Source organism: Phycodurus eques, chromosome 16, assembly GCF_024500275.1.
Source record: "Phycodurus eques isolate BA_2022a chromosome 16, UOR_Pequ_1.1, whole genome shotgun sequence".
NCBI lineage: Eukaryota > Metazoa > Chordata > Actinopteri > Syngnathiformes > Syngnathidae > Phycodurus > Phycodurus eques.
The window spans coordinates 1487175-1508873 of record NC_084540.1 but is presented as its reverse complement, the minus strand read 5'-3'; the positions used below and the strand labels follow the sequence as shown (position 1 = coordinate 1508873).

Below are 21699 nucleotides of genomic sequence, written 5' to 3'. Positions count from 1 at the left end.
CAGTTCCTCCTCCTGTCTTCGTGTGGCCTCAGGAAAAGCTATTATGAGCTATACTCCCTTTTAAATACACTGCGATTATTGGCAAAAACAGATGTAGAAAGCTGGATTCTTGCATAAATTAGATGGGAACAACTTCTATAAAACTCGAGGGGGTTAGGGTTACCTGCCACTGCGTTTGGCACGCGCTCTGGCGTAGAAGGCCTCATAAGATTTGGCCTTGAGCTCCAAAGCCTTGGTAGCGAACTCCTCGGCGAGGCCGAAATCCTGCAGGCGGAAAGACGCGTTTGAGATCCCAGCATCAGTTGAGACGAAACCAGAAGACGAGGCCTCGCGGCAGCGTGCCCGTGCGTTTCCGGCGCGTGCATGGCACTCACATTCATCTTGCGGCGACAACGTGACAGGTTGAGGAGCACGCACACTCTCAGCTGTCTGAATGTCTCCAACTCGTCGGCTGGGAACTTCTGAAGCGCGGACTGATAGGAATGAGCGGCTTCCCGCACCTTACCTTGCTACACACACAAAATATGTTATCTTTGATCAAAACACACCCACGTGTTTAATCAGGTTGGGGACTTACCTTGTACAGTTTGTCACCCTCTTGGACCAATTTACTGATAAGAACCATTAAAATGTCCGGTTTGGATGTAGCCATGGCCCAGGTGGCTGGTCCTACGCATATACAAATATACAAAAGTCCAACTTCAAACGATGGAAACGCCACTCGATGATATATCAGCAAGGTAACAAAAATGTATTGGGGTCCATTTCACAATGAACCTGGAGTTGCTGCTCTGTCTATACACTGATCGTGTTGTAAACCTTGTGATTATATTTGAATTGGAAAACACGACTCTGACCTATCTGGGCTCCCTTTTTCAGCAGAGCGACGACGGCCGAAGTGTTTCTGCACCCGACCGCTCGATCCAGCGGTCGCATCCCACTGGAATCCACGTGTTCCACGGATGCGCCGTGGTCCACCAGGTGCTTCACCTGGCGTAGGCGACGCAAAGCAAAGCGCGGGCACGCTTGAGAAAGCTGCCTCGTTTGAAATTCGGACGGCAAAGCCAGCATCTATTTCACTGACCACTTCAGGATCCCCGCGGAACGCAGCCAGATCCAAAGGTGTCCGACCACTGCGGTCACTGTGTGTTGTGGCTGCACCTCTCGCCACCAGCTCTCTGACCAATGGGAGCTGGCCTTTCAGACACGCCCAGCTCAGTGCTGTTAAGCCTTCCCTGTCAGCCAGATCCAGAGACGCACCTGAAAACATCACACCATATCATGTGTTCGCGATTCTCGTGCAAGTGAATTCAAATTCACGCGTAACATAGTCTTCCCTGGCTGTATTGTGGTTCATTGTTCGCAGCCCTGCTTTATTGCTGATTTTGGAAGCCGTGTTTTTTTTTTTTTTTTTTGAATGTGTCTTTACAGCATAGAGGCAAGTCCAAATTTAGAGTTGTGCGCCTTCAGTGTAGTACCACGTTGTGCTTACAACATGCCGGGCAGCACTGAGGTCTACTGGAAGAGCTGCAGTGTATTTAAGACGTGAGAAGAAGAGGCAGAGAAAGTCTCCAACCCCGAGCTCCAGTAAAAGTTGTTGTTCGCACGAGCAGAGAAAATATATGCCCGTGAGTACTGTTGTAGACTCGTTGCGTTACTGCTCCTGTAGTACGGAACCTCTGTCGCCCCCTCGGATGGAATTCAGTATTACAACAACAGAGCCATCGCGGCGATATGACTCGATTCCACAACATTTTTATGCCAGCGGGAAAAAAGATGGTTACTTCGGAAGAGGCAGAACTCCCTCATATTGCGGCGTTTTGCGCATGGATGGTGCCGAATTTGATTTTACGTCAGGCACCTGGCCGGGAAGCCGAAGGGTGCCCTCGGAACGACGCGTTTAATTAGTTTGCGGCAATTAGTATTTTCGTTGACACGGTCATTATTGCAGGATTATTTTCTGTGACAGAAACACAAAATCATATATTGAGTAAAATACGTTATTTCCAGTAAGTCATTTTTGGTAAGCCACCAAGTGGCCCAGCACGGGAACGTTGTAAGTCGACATGAAACTTAAAAGATCAAATACTGAAAAATACATCAAGATGTTAGAGGCGCGTATTGGCTTAATCAACATTGTCTGCATTTCCTCGAGTCGCGATCGAGTCGTCAGCTTTTAAACAAAAAAAGCTTCAAAGTAGCATTTGTCATTGCCTACCATTACCGTTTCATCTATGCTAATTTCCCTGAGTGAAAACAAGTTTAAATGTGTTTAAAGCGTGTTGGAGGGGTAAAACTACGAAACAAAAGCTATGTATACTGTTGAAATTGAAGTTTGACCAGCATTCATTCATTTTGCAATTAAGGCACTGTTCCGTTTCAAATGCAAAATGCGTATTAGAAATTAATAAATCGACCACACATATTGAGGTTTGGCACGAGCCCGTTGTTATTTGACTCTCCTCAATGGTAAGGCGACTTTGTTCTTTACTGTGATCTAGCAGCAATTTGGCGGTGGTCACGTGACCCTCTGAGGCTGCTGTCATCAAAGCGGTGCGGCCATGCTGGTCCACCATGTTGACCCGCGCCCCGTGATTCAACAACAACTCCACCACCTGACTCGGACACACAGGGGGGAGACACATTAAATGACACCCGCACTTGTCTGTGCGCGTTTGTGTGAGTCTTTTCCGTGTTGTGCTGCTTCTACTGGACCTGCCGATGGCCCCGCCTGACCGCACTGAACAGCGGTAAGACACTTCGTCTGCTGCCTTGCTCCAGAGAAGCTCCTTGATCCAATAACAGCTTGCAGACTGACAACCTGCCACCTCCTGCTGCTGCTGTCAGAGCTAATGAGACAAGATGGCGACAAAGAAGATGACGGAGAATCAATTGGGAAACATTCAAATCCGATGACATAGATCTAATTAAAGTTGTAAGCAAGTAAGAGTAACAGCAGGTTGGAAACTCACCAGGAATTAAAGTAAATAACTTCTTTAATGAAGGGAATTTCAATCTTATCCGATAATCTTCACAAACAATATACAAGTTTAACACCCACAAATTCCTTAAATTCCTTTGGTAAATTGGAATGGATATTTTTCACACCGTTTCAAGCCGACATTTAATAATGACAATGGGCCATATTCTCGCCTGGCTTGCGCACCTTCAAGGTAAGCACATTCCCCCGTGATGACTTTTAAAACACCCACCGTGCATAAGTGACTCATTTGTGCGCGTGACTCTTCAAGTCTGAGACTCACTGTAACTCCTGGAGCGTGGAGTTTTCCTGAGACACGCGAATGCCATAGAAATCAAATACCGCTCCGTCACACTTTGTAGCAGTATATGATTTTTCTTTATTCTGTATGAAATAAATCCAATAAAAGTCATTTCATCAGAACACTGCGCGAATGACAAAATGCATGTTTGGAGATCCATCAATAAAAAAGGGCGGTGTGCCTGCCATTCTATCGATCAGCGGCGCCCGAAACCTTCCTTGCGCAAGTCACTTTAACGTATTTGACAACTAGCATAGATCAAATAAAAACAAATACCTAATGCACCATTGTGCCATTCGGATGACTGCAGGTGGTGTAATACTAAACATGGAGGATATTAGGACATTTTCTCATGGAAGGAAGATGCCAATGTTTGCACCTTAATCCAAACTCGCTTCCACTGGAGGTCCATAATATGTCCCAACATTGACCAACTAAACTAACTTGTCAGTGTTTTATGTGGATGGCAGTTGAGGCAAACATACAAAAACATAGACCTACTTATCTAACATACACAAATGTGCAACAATGTACTTAGTGTTCTTTTACCTCTCAGTTTTTCTAATTCTAAATAATCTGAAATGTTGCAGAAAAGGACTATTCAAAAGGTATCAGAAACAATGCTATTAACAGCAGGATTATAAAAATGTTATGTCTAGTCAGGAAATTGCAGGATTTTCAAAAATACATTACAGTGTCTAGTGATGAACGTTGTTTTCCTCAAGCGGGGACTTTTCATTTTGTAATAAACCAACTACCCTACAGTATATGCACCCAACAAAAGGGGAGCGCAATGGAAACAAATGGATTGTGTGCAATCGTGTAGACGCCGTCTCAACTGGCATGAATTCAACCCAACCAACCTCATTTGCACAAGAATCTTGGCTGTGAGTCTCCTCATCAGCAGGGATTGTGCATGTAATCATGTTAAAAGTTAAATGTGTTGTCTCACGCGTAGGTCCTGTGGAGCATGCCAACATGAAAAGGAAACAAAACAGTTTTGCGAAAGGGTGCCAAAAAGTGGTCGCGTTATTTTGGGATCCTTTACAATTTGATCATGGAAAAATATTGTCGACCGAAATCGTACTTCCTGGTCGAACCGGGGCTGATGACGGCTACAGAAATTTAAAACGGCCAAGCTTGAATGTTGATAAGATAATGGAAGATCAGGCTAATTGAGTTTTTTGTAACATCATCAATATATCGTATGTTTTATTTTTACACAGTATCACAAACATTATTCCAACATTCCAACATTGTGTATTGTCTTGTACAGTTTCTTTGATACCTGTCTCTCCCCAAAGACTGTCAGCTGTGTTGATCTCAGGTCTTTCCTCCTCCTTATCATCTTCCTCTGGACGATCCAGTAGATAAGATACAATCTACACACAAAATGTTTATTCTACTAAACATACAGTATTATTCAAATTACAGTAAACTCAACGAATGTACAAGTCTCACTTTTCACTAGTAAGATACACATTTTCAGGAACGCATGCGTGGACGTAATGTCTAACTGTTATCATGGTGTGTGTGTATATTATATATATATATATATATATATATGTATATGTGTTACTTTAAATGTTTTATGTACAATGCAGTCATTTTTTAAAGCACAATTCCGTTGCATTTCATTTTTATGTGCACTCCATTTGAAATGAATCATCATCATTGAAGTCCAGTTTTTAAAAGTTCCTATATTTAAACCCAGCGTTAACATCCAAACTGTGCATATTACAGTGGCTTGCAATAATAAATATGCTGCTTATAAGGAATAAAACCACCGGCTGATTTCTGATGACCTACTGCACTACTTGACAGCTATAGTTGATATATGTCGATCATGCTCGTACATCGGTGGTACTCGGAGATCTCAGTAGTCGGCGTACAAAGTTTGAGAACGGCAGCTGGAGCGCACGGGCGAACATCTGAACGGGCGTACCTGCGTGTGGCCCATGCTGGCGGCTGCGGTCAGCGCTTGCTGCAGCGCCTGGCTCCTGCTCACGCCTCTCCGGCCGCAGCAGGAAGCGCAGCTCCAGTCGGCGTGCTTCAGAAGGAAACGGAGCACGTGGAGGTGGCCCCGCTGAGCTGCGTGCACGCCGACGCACCGACCCGACGCGTCGACGTGACCGACCTGAGCGTACGCGGACACACGTGGAGTTTTTGAGATCGACTGGGGAAGATGCAGCCTAATTAACGGCAAAGAGAGCGGGATGTGTACTACATGCTAGCATTAAGCGAGTGGACTTTTGTTCAACTAAATGACAGGGTTTGGTGGAACATTTTGGTATTTAAACATCAATGTTTAATTATGGTTAATTCTATGTGTCAGTTTCATAGTAAACTTCAACTGGGAGAGACAAACAGTTTGAAGCAAGCGTGCTTTGCTTCTTATTCGTGCGAGCGAGTCTTCTTTTGCTCTCTTAAAGTCATGCCATGTGATCGTCTCGCACTTTTTGACAGTAAGAGAGCGAGAACAGATGCTAAGGAATACTTTCCGGTGTGTTTTCCTAAGTTTGAATGTTTAAAGCGTGTGGGAGTGACAAAACAACCCTTTTATACGGTCGTAGATTTTCACCTATCGCGGTTGGCTGTGGAACGTATCCCCCGGAATCAACTGAGGTTCCCCGTATGTTTTGAAACACTACAGCGTGTTCCACACGCTTTGTCAATTATCCACCTAAATGTATTGCCAAGACCTCTTATTTAATACACACACAAATCGCAACCTGTGTGATTTTGTTGGTTGAGAGTTTGCAAAAGTGTAAGGCGGGCGATACCTTGGCTTTGTGCTGACTAAGCAGGGTTATAACATCCAGATGTCCGGCAGAAGCTGCAAATCCAAGCGCGGTCAACCCATCGTGTGACTGAATATCCACCTACACAAATTGTCACAAGGTTTCAACTTGAACCCAGTAAAATTCCATGTCTCTTCAGTCTTACATTTTTTTTTTTTTTTTTTTTTATATATATAAATACCTGCGCTCCATGGTCAAGTAAAAGGGCCACGGCATCATCGTGGCCCAAATGAGCGTGGACACATAGCAGGGGGGCGTCGTTGAGGACGCCGCTCCGATAATCCACATCGGCCCCGCTCGTAATCAGCAACCTGCTCACCTGGACAGGAAGGGGGGCCAAGTTACAGCCCGCTCCGTTTAAGTATACTGCATGCACGCAAGTCAAAAGATCCCTTATCATTTTTCAAGCAGGGGTAGACCCCAATAAGACATTTGGAATCTTAAATACCAATCATAGGAATCATTGTATCAATCTCCACTCCGAAGGATATTTATTTTGCACAATATACGCATGCAGGCAAGCGGCGCGATGGCGTGCACAGTCGTGTCGTCACGATGCAGACGCGGCTCTCAAACAACTCGTTGCGATTCTCTTTTCGTCTACAGCGGGATTTGAACCGTGACCTTTCAGTTCCTTGTGCTAGACATTTTGGATATTCCGCATCAAGGCAGTCAAACTCATTTCCGTCGTGGGCCGCATCGTAGTTGGTTGCCCTCCGAGGGTTGTTGTGGCTGTGAAAGCCATATACTGCACTGTAGATGTACAACCATCCTATTTTTACATCTGCGACTGTTGTTTAATGCATGTTTAAAGAAGGAATTTGGTGAAAATAAATGCTTGTAAAACCAGGTGAACGGAATTTAAACCATTTTGATTTCAGACACACTGTATTTGCCGAAGCGCGCCACATCAGATGAGTGTACGCGGTGGGCCGGATCTTGAGCTTGCCACCCGATTCTGGGAAACACCGATACACAACGCCAAGTACGTTACCTTGATGTTGGGGGTGTAAAGGTTGCGCAGTGATGAGAGAGCATGGTTCAAGTTCTCTGTGCTGTAAGACAGCCACAGGCCCTGCAGAATTGAGGAGGAAATCCCAAGTTTCTTGCTTAAGCCCTGCACGTGAGACAAAGTGCCACACGCAGCAATGTGAAGTCAACTATAGATCCTAAACAGCAGCAGGGCGACGTTTATGATGTGGGGACAATTTCAATATTTACTTGGAAGAAATGTCAGCATTAGCATTGTAAAAGGTTTCCTCAGTGGGTCAAAGATCATCAATAAGACACGTCAGCCGCAAGCTACCTCACGACAATGCGAGCTTACGTACCTTGTAGATGTGAGCCTTTAAGATGTGATGGCCCAGCTCGAGGGTCTGCTGTCGGTTCAACTTTCCTCCCTGTCTGCAGAGCCAGAAAGCCAGGAGCGTGTGACCGCTCCTGCAGGAAAACAATCCTTTTGGGTGATCCGGTCACACAGGAACGGTTTCGAGTGAACGTACGAACACGCTCTGAGACGCAATGATTTGTCGCCGCGTCCTTGTCAATTCTTAGCAACGCACCTGGGGTCACAGAGGAACCTGTCGTCCTGCCCTTCCTCCCTCCACACCAGCCACTCCCTGAACGAGGTGTGGTTCAGCATCCGACTGCCGTCGGTCCTCTGTATGAGGAAAGGAAACAGCTGCTCCAGGCGCTGCATGAACTCGACCCACTGCATCGCCCCGCCAGTCAGAGTGCCGGCATTTATGGCCTCAAAAAGCTGAAGAAGAAGATGAAGTTGGATTCCCGGTATACTATTCAGGAGCAAAATGCTTTATTGTACAATAATTCATGCAAACAATTGTTATTGGAGGTTGTGTCCTATGACATCTGCGCGGCGCGTGTGATAATTTGGTGACTGAAAGTTGCCGCCCGGACTACATCTAACTTTTGGTGATTTTGGGGCGTAGACATGCTTTCGGAGGTGCGCACGGATAATATGTGGTGGATGACAGACGTATTTTATTTCTAAATATGTGAACAGCAGACATCCAACCCTCTGAATCACCGGAGAAAGCAATTCCTTGGATGCATTATTATTATTATTATTATTACGGTATCATGTAAATCATCCCCCAATAGCTGTCCAGCAGACAGCTCTTGCGGGCGGGGGTCACCTGCTGATTGCGTATCTACCGAGGGTAGCGGCTAAAGTTCAATGCTCCAGTCCCCTTCCGCATACCATTTGAAATGGGGATGAAAGAACCCACTTCCATTGGTCAGCAAGGACGTCACAGCTGTGGTGACGCCCATACCAGCGCAGAAGTCCCCTTTTAAATGCGCCGGTCTACGAAAAGACCCAAACCGCTTCGGGCCCACCTCCTCGCTGGATTTGTGCTCGTCAGAAAAATACAGCCCATTATGTGAGTGAGTCGCTCGGTGTTTTCCGGGTGTTTGCACACTTTGACCGTCTTAACAAAGTTTGTATTCCCATAGCGGCGTGAATGAAACAGGATTCGAGCTATTGATTGTGCGTACCTGTTGGTCAGTCAGCGGGTGCAGCGTTGCCACAGTTACATTTAGCAGCGGTATAACTCTCTGGAAAGATGACTGCGTGGGAAACCGCATGTTTAGTTGCAGCAGGTAGACCTCCGCGAGGCTTACGGGAACTACCTAAAGAAACAGAGAAAAACGGGGGACATAGTATGTCGCATGATAAATGCAAATAAAGCAGCAAGCATTCGTTTGTCCTTATTATTTCTTTATCTTCTTTTCCCCTCCTCCTTGCACACCTTAAAGCTGGAACTCTTGAGGACCAGGTATCCCCCCTCTATCAAGTCTAGGGTCAGTTTCAGGTAGAGGTAGGAGCCTTTGCTTAGGCTCTTCAGATGGCTTATCAGCTTGGTCAGTGCCGTGTTGTCGGGGCGACCGTTGCTTAGTGACACGTTGCTCTGAATCTCAGGGCTGCTGTGGATACGTTGCGTCAGGTAACCCTAAAAAAAATAAAAAATAGAGACAAAAAGACAGTCGGTTGGACAGTATATGGAGCTAAATTCATCGGAGTGTTACCTGCAGGTCTTGATCTATGGCACTGTTTTCCTCCATCCCGTCTAAAGAGATGCGGTGAAAAGGTAAAGAGCGAGCGATGTCCTGATTGAGGATGAGACAAGGAATGAATAGTTACGTTGGTGAATTGGAGAGGCGGCATGTGGCGAGATAAAGACGTACCTGTTGATTGGTCCTCACAGTGGCAATGATCTTTAACCACGAAGGAAATTTGTGAATGTTTCGCGACAAAAAGGAGGTCAGTGTGTCACCATAGTCCGGCCGATGGAACTCTGCCTCGTTGAGCCCATCAATCAGTAAAATGATCCCTGCCCCCTCCACATGCAACCTCCTCTCTGGAGAACAACAAAGCAGGATCACACCATTTATTCAACAGAAACATGCAGTGGAGTCCGATTTTACCCTTGTAAAGAGCATCCAGTGGTTCTAAAATCCCTTTCTGGAAGGCGGAGCTCGGGTCTTGGATGCAGGATCGCAAACCGAGCGAGCTCTGAAGCTGCGGCGATCGACGCAGCAGCTCCCGATACGCCGACAGCTGAGGGGCTTCGGTTAACATCGCCGCCGTGTTATGGACGAACTCCGGTACCAGACACGTGTGACAGTTATCGGCCTGACAGAAATGATAGGAAACGACCTGCAAAGAGAGACGGGGATCCCGGATCTTAACGAAGAGTCATCGGGGAAATTTGCTTCTTCTTACACGTTGATCAAGTTCATTGTTGGAAAAATACCTGCATGTGCTCTGTCATGGGTAAGCAAGTTATAGAGGACATCATAGTGTTGTTATTCAATCCAGGTAGCAGAAGTGTTTTAATAGAGTTTATCTTTGCGCATGTTCCCATGTTTGCTAGAAACGGGTTAGCCGACAGACATTCTCCAACACGCTGCGGATGCCGTTAGTGCTCGCCAAAAGTCGTCAGCAGTACACATCATGACTCCTACCCCCTCCGTGTTATTGAATGGGTCTCGAGCCGCACGCCAGGTTAACGCTTTAAGAATGTTCCGCTATAAAAAGGGAGTCTTGACTTGAACGTCACGGTTGTCAGCTGCTCCGACTGAAGCGTCTGCAGTCTCAGAGGCAGTTAGGAAGTCACGCTCGGAAAAGGTCCAGAAGAGAGCGGAGCGCTTTTAAAATGGTAGCAGATCGCCCACGATCAGCGTTCGACAACAATTGGCCTAATTGTTATCTCGTAGATGTAGACACGTACAAATGTACAAATTATTCGAAGAACCGGTCGAAGGAATAGTGTATATCGGTGCAGTTTTGGCGCGAGTGGCATCACTGTGTTCCTCGAGCTGTTTTTCCTTTTGTGACACAGTAGATCGACATTGTATAAAGTACGGTTGCGACCTGTCCCGCGAGCCGCAGCATCGCCTCTCGCTGTCTCCTCTTGACCTCCGGAGTCCCTGGGCAGCTGCCCCCTCCTCCTTCATCTGCTCCCCCTCGCCCCAGTGAATCACGGGGGCCGGATTCGGCACCTGAAATACAAAGTCAAAGTGCACAGCTGCTTAACAACAACTACATCTCACTGCTTTGCCGTTTTAATTTCCAGCCTATCCCGGGGCTTTTGCAGCGAATGGCTCGGCCGTGCGTCGAGTCGTCGGCCACGAAGCTGGCGGATTCAGTTCGTTCTGGAGGACGAGGTTGTTTTTGCGGGTGGGATAACTCATTGGGGGTCTTATGCCTCTTGTCTCAGGTACTCTGTGCATTTGATACTTTCCCCCCCAAGCCCACCTCACCCCCAAATGTTGTTTCATGTACACAAGCACCTATTTCTGATTTTATTTTGCCGCCTGCGAATGCAGCATGATCTCTTAAATGGTCGTACAGTTTGAAAATTATAATTTGTTATGAACACTTTTTATTATTAGCAGTGGTTCAATTCTCTTTTCCCCATGACGACGACTAACAAAATGTTAATTCAAACATTACCGACATAGCTCATGACGACGTGTTTTGCGGCGAACAATTGACTCCGGACAGGATTATTTAAATTCTAAGCGACCTCAGCGGAAAGTTCGGAACAAATTGTCGTAGAATACATTGAATTGCTTGGGCTCACATTTGGGCAGCGTCCGGACGCCGGCGGATGTCGGCCACATCCGGCTCCCGTGACAACTCAGCGACACGAGGCGGGCGACGATGGCCGTCTTGCCAAAGCCCATGTTTCCGACAATCACGACCCCTTGATTGATTAAGGGGTCGTCGCTGGAGAGACAGGTGTCGACTTCCTGGAAGAGCCACTCCCTTCCGGTAAACCTCCAATCAGACAACAGTCCGGGAATTTCAAAGTGGAGGGGCTTCAGGCTAAGATATGGAGTCAAGAGAACTGCGGAGAGGGAAAGACGGCGTCGTGTTATCGTGCTACTTGTCCAATTCTTTGTTGGATGTCTTTACCTCTCTTTTCCTGCTGACTTCGACTTCCAGAATTCTGTCTGGGCATTCTGAGCGACGCCCTGGAAGGGGTGGCCCTTTGCTCGTCATCCAGGTAGGCCAGATCTTCAAGTTGAGCAGAACTAGTGGCTGAACAAAGACAATACACGAATACAGTGAGTGCTCTTTAAGCGCCGCTAACATGGCTAGTATCCCAGCAGGATACTTGCACGGGAGCAAAAGAATGGAGGATTAATACGCCACAGCACAAATAATAGTGGTCCATCTTCATCATATTTGAGTTGCTTTAAGAACTCTGAACATAGATCCATGACCACTACGTTGGGTTTGGTGGTAGTTTCTTTTCCATCCCATCACAGATGACGATAAATGATAACCACTGTGACTAAGATACAGGTTAATTTGCCCTGTTCCTCACTGCATTATGCGTACACCATCACGAGGAACACGTGTACACGGCAAAGCGACAGCACATCAACACCCCTGCAAACGAGGTCTCAAAAATGTGCAAACCTCAGCATAGCTACGATTTGCAGTCCCCACTTAATTGAAAGAAAGGTCTAACGGTCTTCCCAAAACGCTGGAAACATGTCGTATGCAAGAGAAAACTCACGCAAATGTGTGAAAACAGCCAACCGACACCACAGAGAATGTTAGCGCTAACTCTGCCTCGTATCCTGTGTGTGTGCGATTTCGACGTCATGCGTGTTACTTCCTTCCTTTCCCGAGTGTTCATGAGTCAGTGAGCACGGAGAAAGGGGAAGGGCACGTCACCCGTTATGCTTCGAAACTGGTCACTGTGCACCGGCAGCTCGGCAGCACGCGATCGCACGGTCCAACATTGTGATCTTAAATACAGGTACGAGCCGGTTACCGTAACGCCCCGGTTCAAAGTTTTGGGCGAGGCGACATCTGTGTCCATGCATCCGATGAAAGGCATGTCGTTCCAGATTTCACTTTGTTTTGATACTTTCAAAATGTTTGAGGCAAAAATGATCTGCCGGTAAATGTTGACGTGGATCGAGTAACGGCTTTTGTAATTCTAACACCGGCATAGATTCATTCATGTGCTTTCGTGACGTCGGAGCACTCCTATTGGGTTGAAAAAAAAACATGTTCAGGTGGCGTTTTTAGAAAGGAACAAGTAGGAATATGCTTTCACAAATGCAGCTATCCTCTGTGTTTAGTCAGAATAAGCAAGATTGACATTCCCAATGTGAATTTAGGAGAAATCCTCTGCGATGAGCACTTGATCTCTTTTTCTAAGAGGTGGCCACTATGTGATTCATTTCCTCTTTCCTCTGAACCGCGCCACTTTATTATTTAGCGGAGGTTTTTACGGATTCAACACTTTCTGGATGGACTTCATATATCTCAAATGAGTGAACTGATGTATCTCTCCGTGAATAGCAAATTGAGGGTAGCGTATTGTTTAATAACAAAAGCCACAATCATTTATTGACACTTTCTTTCTCACATTGCAAGTATCTTGAGTGGAAGTTTGCAAAACAATCTACACTTCTACAGTATATACTTCACTGCATATATAAAGAGAGAGTGTATATTTCTTACTGCATATCACCTGTGCCGTGAAATCCAAATACGCCTCTTGAGCTCACAAAAGTTGAGGAGAGATAGATTTCCTTCCTAACAGGAAGGCCAGCAAGGAAGTGATACAAAGACGCACACGAAATGCGTCCATCTTACCAGCAACGGAATTGGGGCGAGGCATAAGGTAGAGGGGGATGGAGTGGGTGGATCCAGACAAGCGCTTGGAGTCTTGTCCCCAATCTGGGTGGAGTTTGTTAAGGCTGTACGTGGAAGCCATGTCGTCCTCAGCCCTGCAGAGGAAGCCGTCGTTCGAGCTTCCCGTCGCTATCGTACAGGAAGAGGAAGTCCACGCCGCCGCTGGCCGCCCCGCCCGCTTCCACAGTTTGAGGCTGCCGTCCTGGTAAGCGTCGCCGGTGCGCTTGGCGGCGTCGTCGTCGCGCTCTGCTGCCGATTCGGCGGAATAGCTGGTCAATGTAGCTGAAAGATATTTGCCTTTGTAATGAATTTACTTTTTTTTTTTTTTTTTTTTTTTTTTTAAAGTTCTCCTTCTAAATGACACGGATGTCTACAATTACTCATCGCTTCATTTATATAGCACCTTTACTTTCTAAAAGCAACACAACGTGATTCCCTAATACAGGACTGAAAGAGCGGTACCGGAGGACCTGAGGCTCTGCAAGGGTTAATTTAGTCCCAGAAACTAAATAAGATGGGCCAAGACCATGAAGTTTTTTTTTTTTTTTTTTTTTAAATGAATTAAATCAGTCTACAGTCTCATGCATACCTATGATTCCACTATCCCTGCTCTCCAGTGTTGATGTGGGGGAGGTGACAGAGGCACAGATGGATGGTTTGTTGTTGTTGTTGCCCTCCACTCCAGCAGGGGGCGGTAGTGTGGGCGAGGGCGAAGTGTTGCTGCTGTCCAGGCTGGAGGAAGGTGAAATCCTCTGTTGGAGAGAGAGCGCATCAAGGCACATCATCATTTGGAATAATAGTGTCATTGAAAACTCTTTTCTTTACTTCTTGCGGGAGGTCAATATGCTTGTCGTGCGTCGTATAGCGTAAAGCGGTCACGGAAAGGGAACCTTCTATCAAAACATCATTCTCGTAACACAATATAGCCTTTCCTTTCGAGCCATTCTGACATTTTCTGTGCCGCTTATCTTCTTCAGGTCACGGGGAACCGGAGTCTATCCGAGCTGACGACACATTGGAGCGGTTACCCTTCAATCGCAGGTCACTTCGATAGACTCGTGCGCTCACATTCACACCGTCACAAAGTAGCACCAGCGACTGCGCTCCTATCTCCTTTTTTGGGGTCACAGCTTTGCTGACATCCTGTCTGCGCTTACCCGTCCATCGACTTGGGCATGGTGAGGTGACCCAGGTTCTTCGTTGATAATCTTTTCTCCCAATAAAAAGCCCAGTCTGGTCATCAGCGCATCGGCTGCCTCGTCTACTGACGGAGGTGGTCCTAACTCCTCCTCTTCACCTGCAGATGTAGAGAGGCAAAGGAAAAAAAATGGATGCAAACAACTTGGTGTTACATGCCGTTTCTTGTGTCTGGATCGTTTGATATCAATCTCAGACAAGCTCTGGTCATTAGATGAGCCTAATTAACGGACAATCGTTTAAGGTAGAGTAATTGTTCCACCTTATCAAGCAAGTCCTAGTTTCGTGTTTTTTTGTTTTTGTTTTTTTGTATTATTATTATTATTATTATTATTAATAGTTTAGTGCCCTGAAAACACAAAATTGTACTGTTCAATAATGTGTGACTCCAAAATACTGTGATTTCAAATGCTCTACGTTTTGGGACGACTGCATATGGATGGTTTGTGCGAAATGATCATTGAAGCTTTCTTCATGATACCCAACCTTAAATGCACCATTTTGTTTGTTGGCCGTCTAAATCGGAGATCTCAGCCAAAACACTGCACTTTGTGAGTACAGCCAAGCCTCCAAGTGCCTGAAAGCCTTGGGCTCTTTTCACTACTCCAGCGTATACTAGATCCATTTTTCTCAAGACGGCGAGTGAACAAATTTAGCTCGAGATTTGTCTCACTATTTTGTCTCTTCTGCTAGGCGATCCCTTCCCCCTGTTGAACCATCCTTCTGTTTTCACTGCAGTCTCACCCATTGCCAGCAAATGGAAGGGACTGACCAGGATTTGATGGTCTCCAACTAAACATCTTTTGTCAACTGCAGTGAGTAAGGATACATTCAGACAGTAAGGAAAGAGTAAAAATGGGAGCTTTTCTCTCTTTACGTGAGTCAAACGTTTCAGCGATGACAACGGCGATCGCCTGCAGAAAAGCATCTCATCGATGGGGATGCACGTGAAGGTCCGGTATCGTGAATATGAGCAAGAAATCCTTGTCCAAATGCATTTGCAGGACAGCATTTGAATCGAGACACTTGAGTCTCGGAGGTGATGTGTCTCTGCTTGTCGCAGCTAATGTAATTTTCTGGAAAATCATCTAGAGCGACACAAACAACAACAGCCCGCGTCCTGCCTTTTACGGTACGTTTTGAAAGGGACCTTCTCAGGCGCAATCCGTTTTCAAAGAGGAGCCTTTTTGAGTGAGTGCTAATGTGATCATTTGAACAAAAGGATGTTTGGGAAGTTTGCATTTTCAGTCCCCAAAACACAATTGTTATATAAATGACTACTCATTTCTAATTACAAAATTACAGTTATTCTCCATGTTTAGTCAAAAGTGGTCCTGTGTCAATGGACCATAAGTCTCTCTCTGACTCGCGGTCTCAAAAGGACAACACGTCCACACTTTATAAGAAACAGAATCATTTATAACAAACATATTACTGATGGCAAATCGCATATCGCATAATGATTACAGAGTGGAAAAAAAGCCCAACTGCATTCTCTCCCCAGTCGAGTGTGAGCAACGTGGAACGCACAGCACACGGGGTCTTCTTATTTGAGAGCGATTACCGCAGTTCCTTTCGGCTCTCGGTTTTCTGACCACGTCGTATCGGTTTCATTTGCACATTTCAAACTGAAATAGAGTTTTTAATCGGCCAAAGACGCGTCTTTATCGCTAAATGAAAACATTGATGCCGCTCGGTAAGGCACCATAATTACAGTATGTTCTCACAATACACGCACACACACACGCACGCACAACTACATTCCTGTGTGTGTAAGCGGCAGCATGAAAAATCATACAGTCTCTTGACGGTCTATAATTATAGCTATAAATTGATGACCGCTGGACTAAATAATAGAAATGCATTGTGCGTGCGACCACACAGTAATGTGCGGTCAGTCAATGACAGAGTGTGTGAGTTGCAGTGCAAAAATAAAATGGAAACCATTGCTTTTTCCTTTTCCTCATCTTGCTTCTTCTATCTTGTCTCCAGTTTAGCTCGACTTGCCTTTTTGTTTTTTGGGGGGGAGCTTTTTACCCATCAGCAATTTCAGGACTGTTGTATTTTATTTTCGTGACTCGGCTGATAAAGTAAAAATGAAACTAGCACCTAAACGAAACCGCGACGATCTTGCATCAGGTGTCAGTCGGTTTGACTTGCTTTGAAATGTTTGAACAGTGCCCGAACCTCTTGCCCCACACTTTTCTAAAGCCGCTCTAAAAATACACCGAACGTTACTTTCTGAAACCACGAAAGCAGTCTCCAATCCACTTCACAGACGTCAAAAAGTAAGCCGGAATAAAAAAAACAACAATCATCACAGATGGAGAAAGAATGTGCGCCATTTTCAACATATCGTCGTGCTCTTTATGACGGGCTTTTCACACCATCTCAAAGCCGAGGACATCTTACTTTACTTTACTTACTTGTTGTTGAAATCGCACAACAACCTCATGCGTGGCAACAAACGAGACCTCAGTGGACTTCGCAGAAAGCGGTTCTGGACTCAGCACAAATGTTTTTGGGACTTTTTTTTTTTTTTTTTCTCATACCGGAAGATCTATAAACACGATAGCTTATGCGTCGGCAGCACATCTGCCTCGCAGTTCAAATCTCGGCTCTGCTCTTCCCGTGTGGAGTTTGCATGTGATCTCTTTTGTGTTTTGTTTTTTTTGCAGGGTACTTCCTCCCATATCCCTAAAACATGCATTTTCAGTCAGTCCATTGAAGATGTCCATCGGTGTGAAGGGCAATTCGTCTATATGTGCTCTGCTGCGATTGGCGAGTGAACCCCGCGCCAGTTCACCCACGATGCTAATGAGGACGAGTGCTTCGGAAAACGGACGGACGGAATTGACGTCGTGTCGTAAGGCGACTCATTCGAAGCGGCGCGAATCCAGCCTCATGATATGGGACACCACTTGCAATCCAGGCATTGCTCGATTATCTTTCCATTTTTGAACCTTCAAATCCAGTTTGAGTTCATGAATGTTTTTCTTGATGGGAACAGATTGACCCCGGCGACACAGGCATTTCTGTTCCCAAATCTCAACAAACGAGGTCAACTAGAATGCCAGATTTAGAGATAAGACTCTTTAAATTTTACTATTGATTCCATGACTATCATTACTAAAATGAAATCTGTTGTGTCGCTAATTTAGAATGAGTACATGGAGGACATCAATTCCAACACCTTACTTTAACCCAAACATTTGCGTGTCCGTAACTCGCTGTTGTGAGGCATGAAAGGAATTGATATTCACGGAGAAAAGAAACCAGTGAGACTGTGTAAAACCTGTATAGAAACTGCGCCACTACACACCTTGAAGTCTCAGCGCCCTTTGCACAATGCTCAGTGCACCGGACTATTGCAATATTAGTCATTGGAACTGCTCTAAGTGCTAGAGGACTTTTGCGCATTGCGCATCTTTTTGCGCAATTGTTTTTTGTCAATGTCTTTATGTCGCCAAAGGGTTCTGCAAATTGACCGTCCGCCGTACTAGAGCGGCTCCGGCTGCCGGAGACAAATTCCTCGTGTGTTTTGGACATACTTGGCAAATAAAGATGATTCTGATTCCGAAACGGTTCTGTAACGTTCCAATTTAAGTGGTGTGAAAGTAAACTCGACGTACATCATCTTTCATCGTAAACATACCTCATTTGGAAACAATGTCATGAATGAAGCATTAGGCAGACTTCACTCTCACCTTCCTCACATCTTGCTCTCCTGTTTCTCCTCGCTCCATTGACGGAACGATCGACCCGATCCCGACACAGATCCGCATTTTCCTCGCGGGTCAGACAGCAGCATACATAAAACAGCAAGCTTCGCAGAAGGGAGGAGGCCTGGCCGAAGGCGCAGACCGCCCCGCAATGGCAGCTCTCCGCAAACCTCCACGGGCGATGATGCGCCGAGGCCCGCTCGTGCCGACACCATATGGTCCTTGAACGGGCGCACGCTTTCAAAATAGCCGCCGTGCAGTCCATTACGAGCTACGGGCCAGGTTGTAATTGGTTCAGAGCGTTTCCATGCGGGGGCGCCGTCAATACATCAAAGGGCCGTCGTTGCCCCAGAAAAGAGCTTTCCGTCCGTGTGATGAAATTAAGAGAAAAGGTCCTTCAACACGGCTTCATTACTACATGAACATTTGTTGGTGATCGAAAAAGAATAAGCACTACCGCAGATTTGCTGAGCTCCTCCTTCTCCAGAAAACACAAAGGCGAAAGGAGGGACAGATGGACGGAATAAGAAGATAAGAGAACGAGTCTCTCCAAGAATAGAAAAGCACTCGAGATACTCTCGCTTAAACTCCACAGAGGCACAATGAAAACAGTCTGTAAGCAGGAGAGTTAATGGTCAGTGAATCGAATGTCCACGCACTCATGGATAGAGTTTTTTTTAAGTTGAGCGCAACTCACATCAGACCAGATCAGGGGGGTGTCCACTTCTTCTTTTAGTCTAAAGTGCAAACCATTCGAATCCACGGGTAGATCTGCCGAACACTTCATCAAGAAGAAAACAATAAGTCAGGCTCAAGTTGGGATGAAGATCATCTTCTGCGAGTAAACAAGTAATGTCTTCAAGTCTTCCATTTTCTCTCTCTCTCTCTCTCTCTCCACGGCAGAGCCTAAATATCTGGCCTGAAAGACGATCTCTCTCGTCTGACTGCAGCGCAAATCAAAACTCCCCTCCTCCAACCAAAACACACACATACACGAAGGAGAAAGAGGGCCGGATTGCAGGAGTCGCTCCACACGGGGCAATTTGCTTTCTTCTCTTTAAGAAGGCGAAACACTTAACCAGACAAACGGCTCATTTTTCTTTAACAACATATAAAGAACCATCCAACCACGAATGCACTTTATTCCAGAAAAAAAAATAACTTTTCGACACCCTGCACTGATAGAAACCATCACATCGTAAAATGATGAAGGCACATTGATAGTACATTTCGGGGAACATAATGAAGAACAATCATTTTACAGGTAAAACAGTACTTGTTAACCGTGTTTGATGTAAGTTTAAAATAACAAGACATAGGGGAAATAATGACTAAAAGAGCAAGAAGTAAAGGAAAACAGATTAGAATACTATTTTCCGAACGTTTCAGGATAATATTACCGCCAACCCAAAGATGCAGGTCACACACGCTGTCATGAATGTAATGTATGCACTCAACGTCTTCTTATCATCCGAAACGGTTAACGGTTTCGTGTGAAAGTATTTTTTTTATTGAATGGATAATACACTGCTCCGTGTAATGACAACCACGCTGACAGCAAACCAATACAACTGTATTGCTCAATTTTCATTTCCGTCTCCACTGTCCAGAGACGTAAGTGATTACAGTAACATTGGAACGATATCACAAAAAGGCTTTCAATCAAGACATCCTCCATCCTATTCCGTGATCTATTAATTATCCACATGCTGCGGGTCCGCTCTCGCTGCTCGTTCCAATACGTAAACATGATCTTCATCGCAATCTCAATCTTCTGAACCTGTGTTTCATCAATGAGTAATGCCTTGTGTCGTTTGATTGGTGGATTTGAGTCCAATGTCACTGCGGTGGAATCGGCGCAACGGGCGCCCTATGCGGAAGTCGAAGGTGGAGTCTAAAAAGTAGATGCGCACGCGCAAGAATGGAGACATGAAATTAGCGAACGACATGTCGATCATTGTAACGGAGTAAACGTATCGATGCTTCTTCACATAAATACTCAAGTACAAGTGAAAGGTACAGTGCATTTAAAGTACTTGGACAAGTACAGTTTATCGAAAAGTGTGTGTGTGTGTGTGTGTGTGTGTATATATATATATATATATATATATATATATATATATATATATATATATATATATAGTTCCATCCCCGGCCCCGCCTGTGTGGAGTTTGCATGTTCTCCCCGTGCCTGCGTGGGTTTTCTCCGGGCACTCCGGTTTCCTCCCGCATCCCAAAAACATGCATGAATTGGAGACTCTAAATTGCCCGTAGGCGTGACTGTGAGTGCGAATGGTTGTTTGTTCCTATGTGCCCTGCGATTGGCTGGCGACCGGTTCAGGCTGTACCCCGCCTCCCGCCCGATGACAGCTGGGATTGGCTCCAGCACGCCCGCGACCCGCGTGAGGAGAAGCGGCTCAGAAAATGAATGAATATCTATATATACCGTATGGGAACGGCTCGGCAGCGCCCCGGCGGCCGCCAGCCGGCTCGCTCTCGCTTACAAGCCACGTTTTTTTTCCGATTGACTGTTGAACGCCCTGCGGCGACCCGGTGGCTTTTATTCCAGCCACCGGAGGCTTTAAGCAGATATATTTTCGCAGCTCAAACATGTAGGGACTGGGACACGTCAGCTCTTTCTTGTGTCAAATTTAGACATTTTCACTTGACAGGGATCCCAATACTGACATAGTGATGTGTTGTCAAAAATAATACTGTAAAGTGGGAGTTGCCAACCTGAAACGATGTAATGGCTTTGCATCTTATCATTCCATCTAACTTTTGTTTTTTATAAGAGAGCACATTGTCATTGACTGCACAAATACTGGATTGCTGGGTTTTATCACAATGCCACCAATGCTGTTCTTTAGGCTTTTTTGATTGGCCGACTCTGTGTAAAAGAATGCGGGCCAACAGAAGCTTCTACGGTCCACAGATTACCCAACAGCAATACAAAGCACTCGAGTGCATGACGGGTCCACTTACTTTTCTGGGATTTCAACAAAATCCACTTTCAATTTCACACTCTACATCAATTGCTATACTCGCTGTTGCTATGTGAAAGAGTAGGTGAGTTGAGTCAACGACGATTAGCGGTATGAACTCATGGACAGTAAGTGCTTTTCTGATGTTCCTGTTTTGACAAAGTCTGAGACTGCACACGGGACGATTTAGTACAAGTGTGTCAAATCGACCCTGCGGAGGAGGAAGGGGAGCAGAAGCAGGAGAGGGTGACAAGGGGTGTCTTACATGGTCTGGGTTTTATCTCTCACTAAGGATAATGAGGGGTCAAAGTTCACGCCGCCCCCTTTTACCAGACACAATATAACAGGCACACAGCTGTATGGGAGTCAAGACAGAGACACAGATAGGGAGGGGAAGTTCCTCTGGGAAGTTCAACCTCATCTAAAAGGCAGCTGTGCATTGGAGTTTTTCATCTGACACCAAATATCACGCTTTATTACCTCAACTCATCGACATTTGGATTGGAGCTAATGCCGATATACTGAATG

At 45.7% G+C, this 21699-nt stretch overlaps 1 protein-coding gene and 1 long non-coding RNA gene across 10 annotated transcripts in view; one reads left to right on the top strand and one right to left on the bottom strand.

Annotated features, from left to right (window-relative positions):
- The window catches only part of LOC133415443 (protein TANC2-like), a 40232-nt gene that overhangs the window by 5756 nt on the left and 12777 nt on the right, over positions 1 to 21699 (bottom strand). For 2 of the 7 annotated variants that reach the window (XM_061701505.1, XM_061701506.1), the window contains exons 1-26: positions 18173 to 18878; positions 14426 to 14565; positions 13858 to 14020; positions 13230 to 13550; positions 11526 to 11651; positions 11191 to 11457; positions 10479 to 10606; positions 9530 to 9761; positions 9290 to 9462; positions 9131 to 9211; positions 8854 to 9054; positions 8600 to 8734; positions 7645 to 7841; positions 7414 to 7522; positions 7077 to 7199; positions 6264 to 6401; positions 6065 to 6163; positions 5227 to 5418; positions 4570 to 4663; positions 2716 to 2849; positions 2492 to 2615; positions 1085 to 1260; positions 858 to 990; positions 578 to 669; positions 375 to 509; positions 164 to 264 (exon numbers count right to left, since the gene is read on the bottom strand). In XM_061701505.1, the coding sequence (XP_061557489.1) occupies positions 164 to 264; positions 375 to 509; positions 578 to 669; positions 858 to 990; positions 1085 to 1260; positions 2492 to 2615; positions 2716 to 2849; positions 4570 to 4663; positions 5227 to 5418; positions 6065 to 6163; positions 6264 to 6401; positions 7077 to 7199; positions 7414 to 7522; positions 7645 to 7841; positions 8600 to 8734; positions 8854 to 9054; positions 9131 to 9211; positions 9290 to 9462; positions 9530 to 9761; positions 10479 to 10606; positions 11191 to 11457; positions 11526 to 11651; positions 13230 to 13550; positions 13858 to 14020; positions 14426 to 14565; positions 18173 to 18452 (4094 nt within the window). In that variant the 5' untranslated portion in view covers positions 18453 to 18878. The other 5 variants (XM_061701507.1, XM_061701508.1, XM_061701510.1 and 2 more) reach the window with 4 other exon arrangements.
- Positions 12261 to 18087, top strand: LOC133415446 (uncharacterized). Of its 3 annotated transcripts, none has more exons than XR_009770125.1 (3): positions 12261 to 12381; positions 14246 to 15280; positions 17144 to 18087. It is a non-coding gene; the product is annotated as an uncharacterized LOC133415446 (long non-coding RNA). The 3 variants fall into 3 exon arrangements; XR_009770124.1 differs by having other exon boundaries at positions 12261 to 13473; XR_009770126.1 differs by having other exon boundaries at positions 12261 to 13473; positions 14246 to 15597.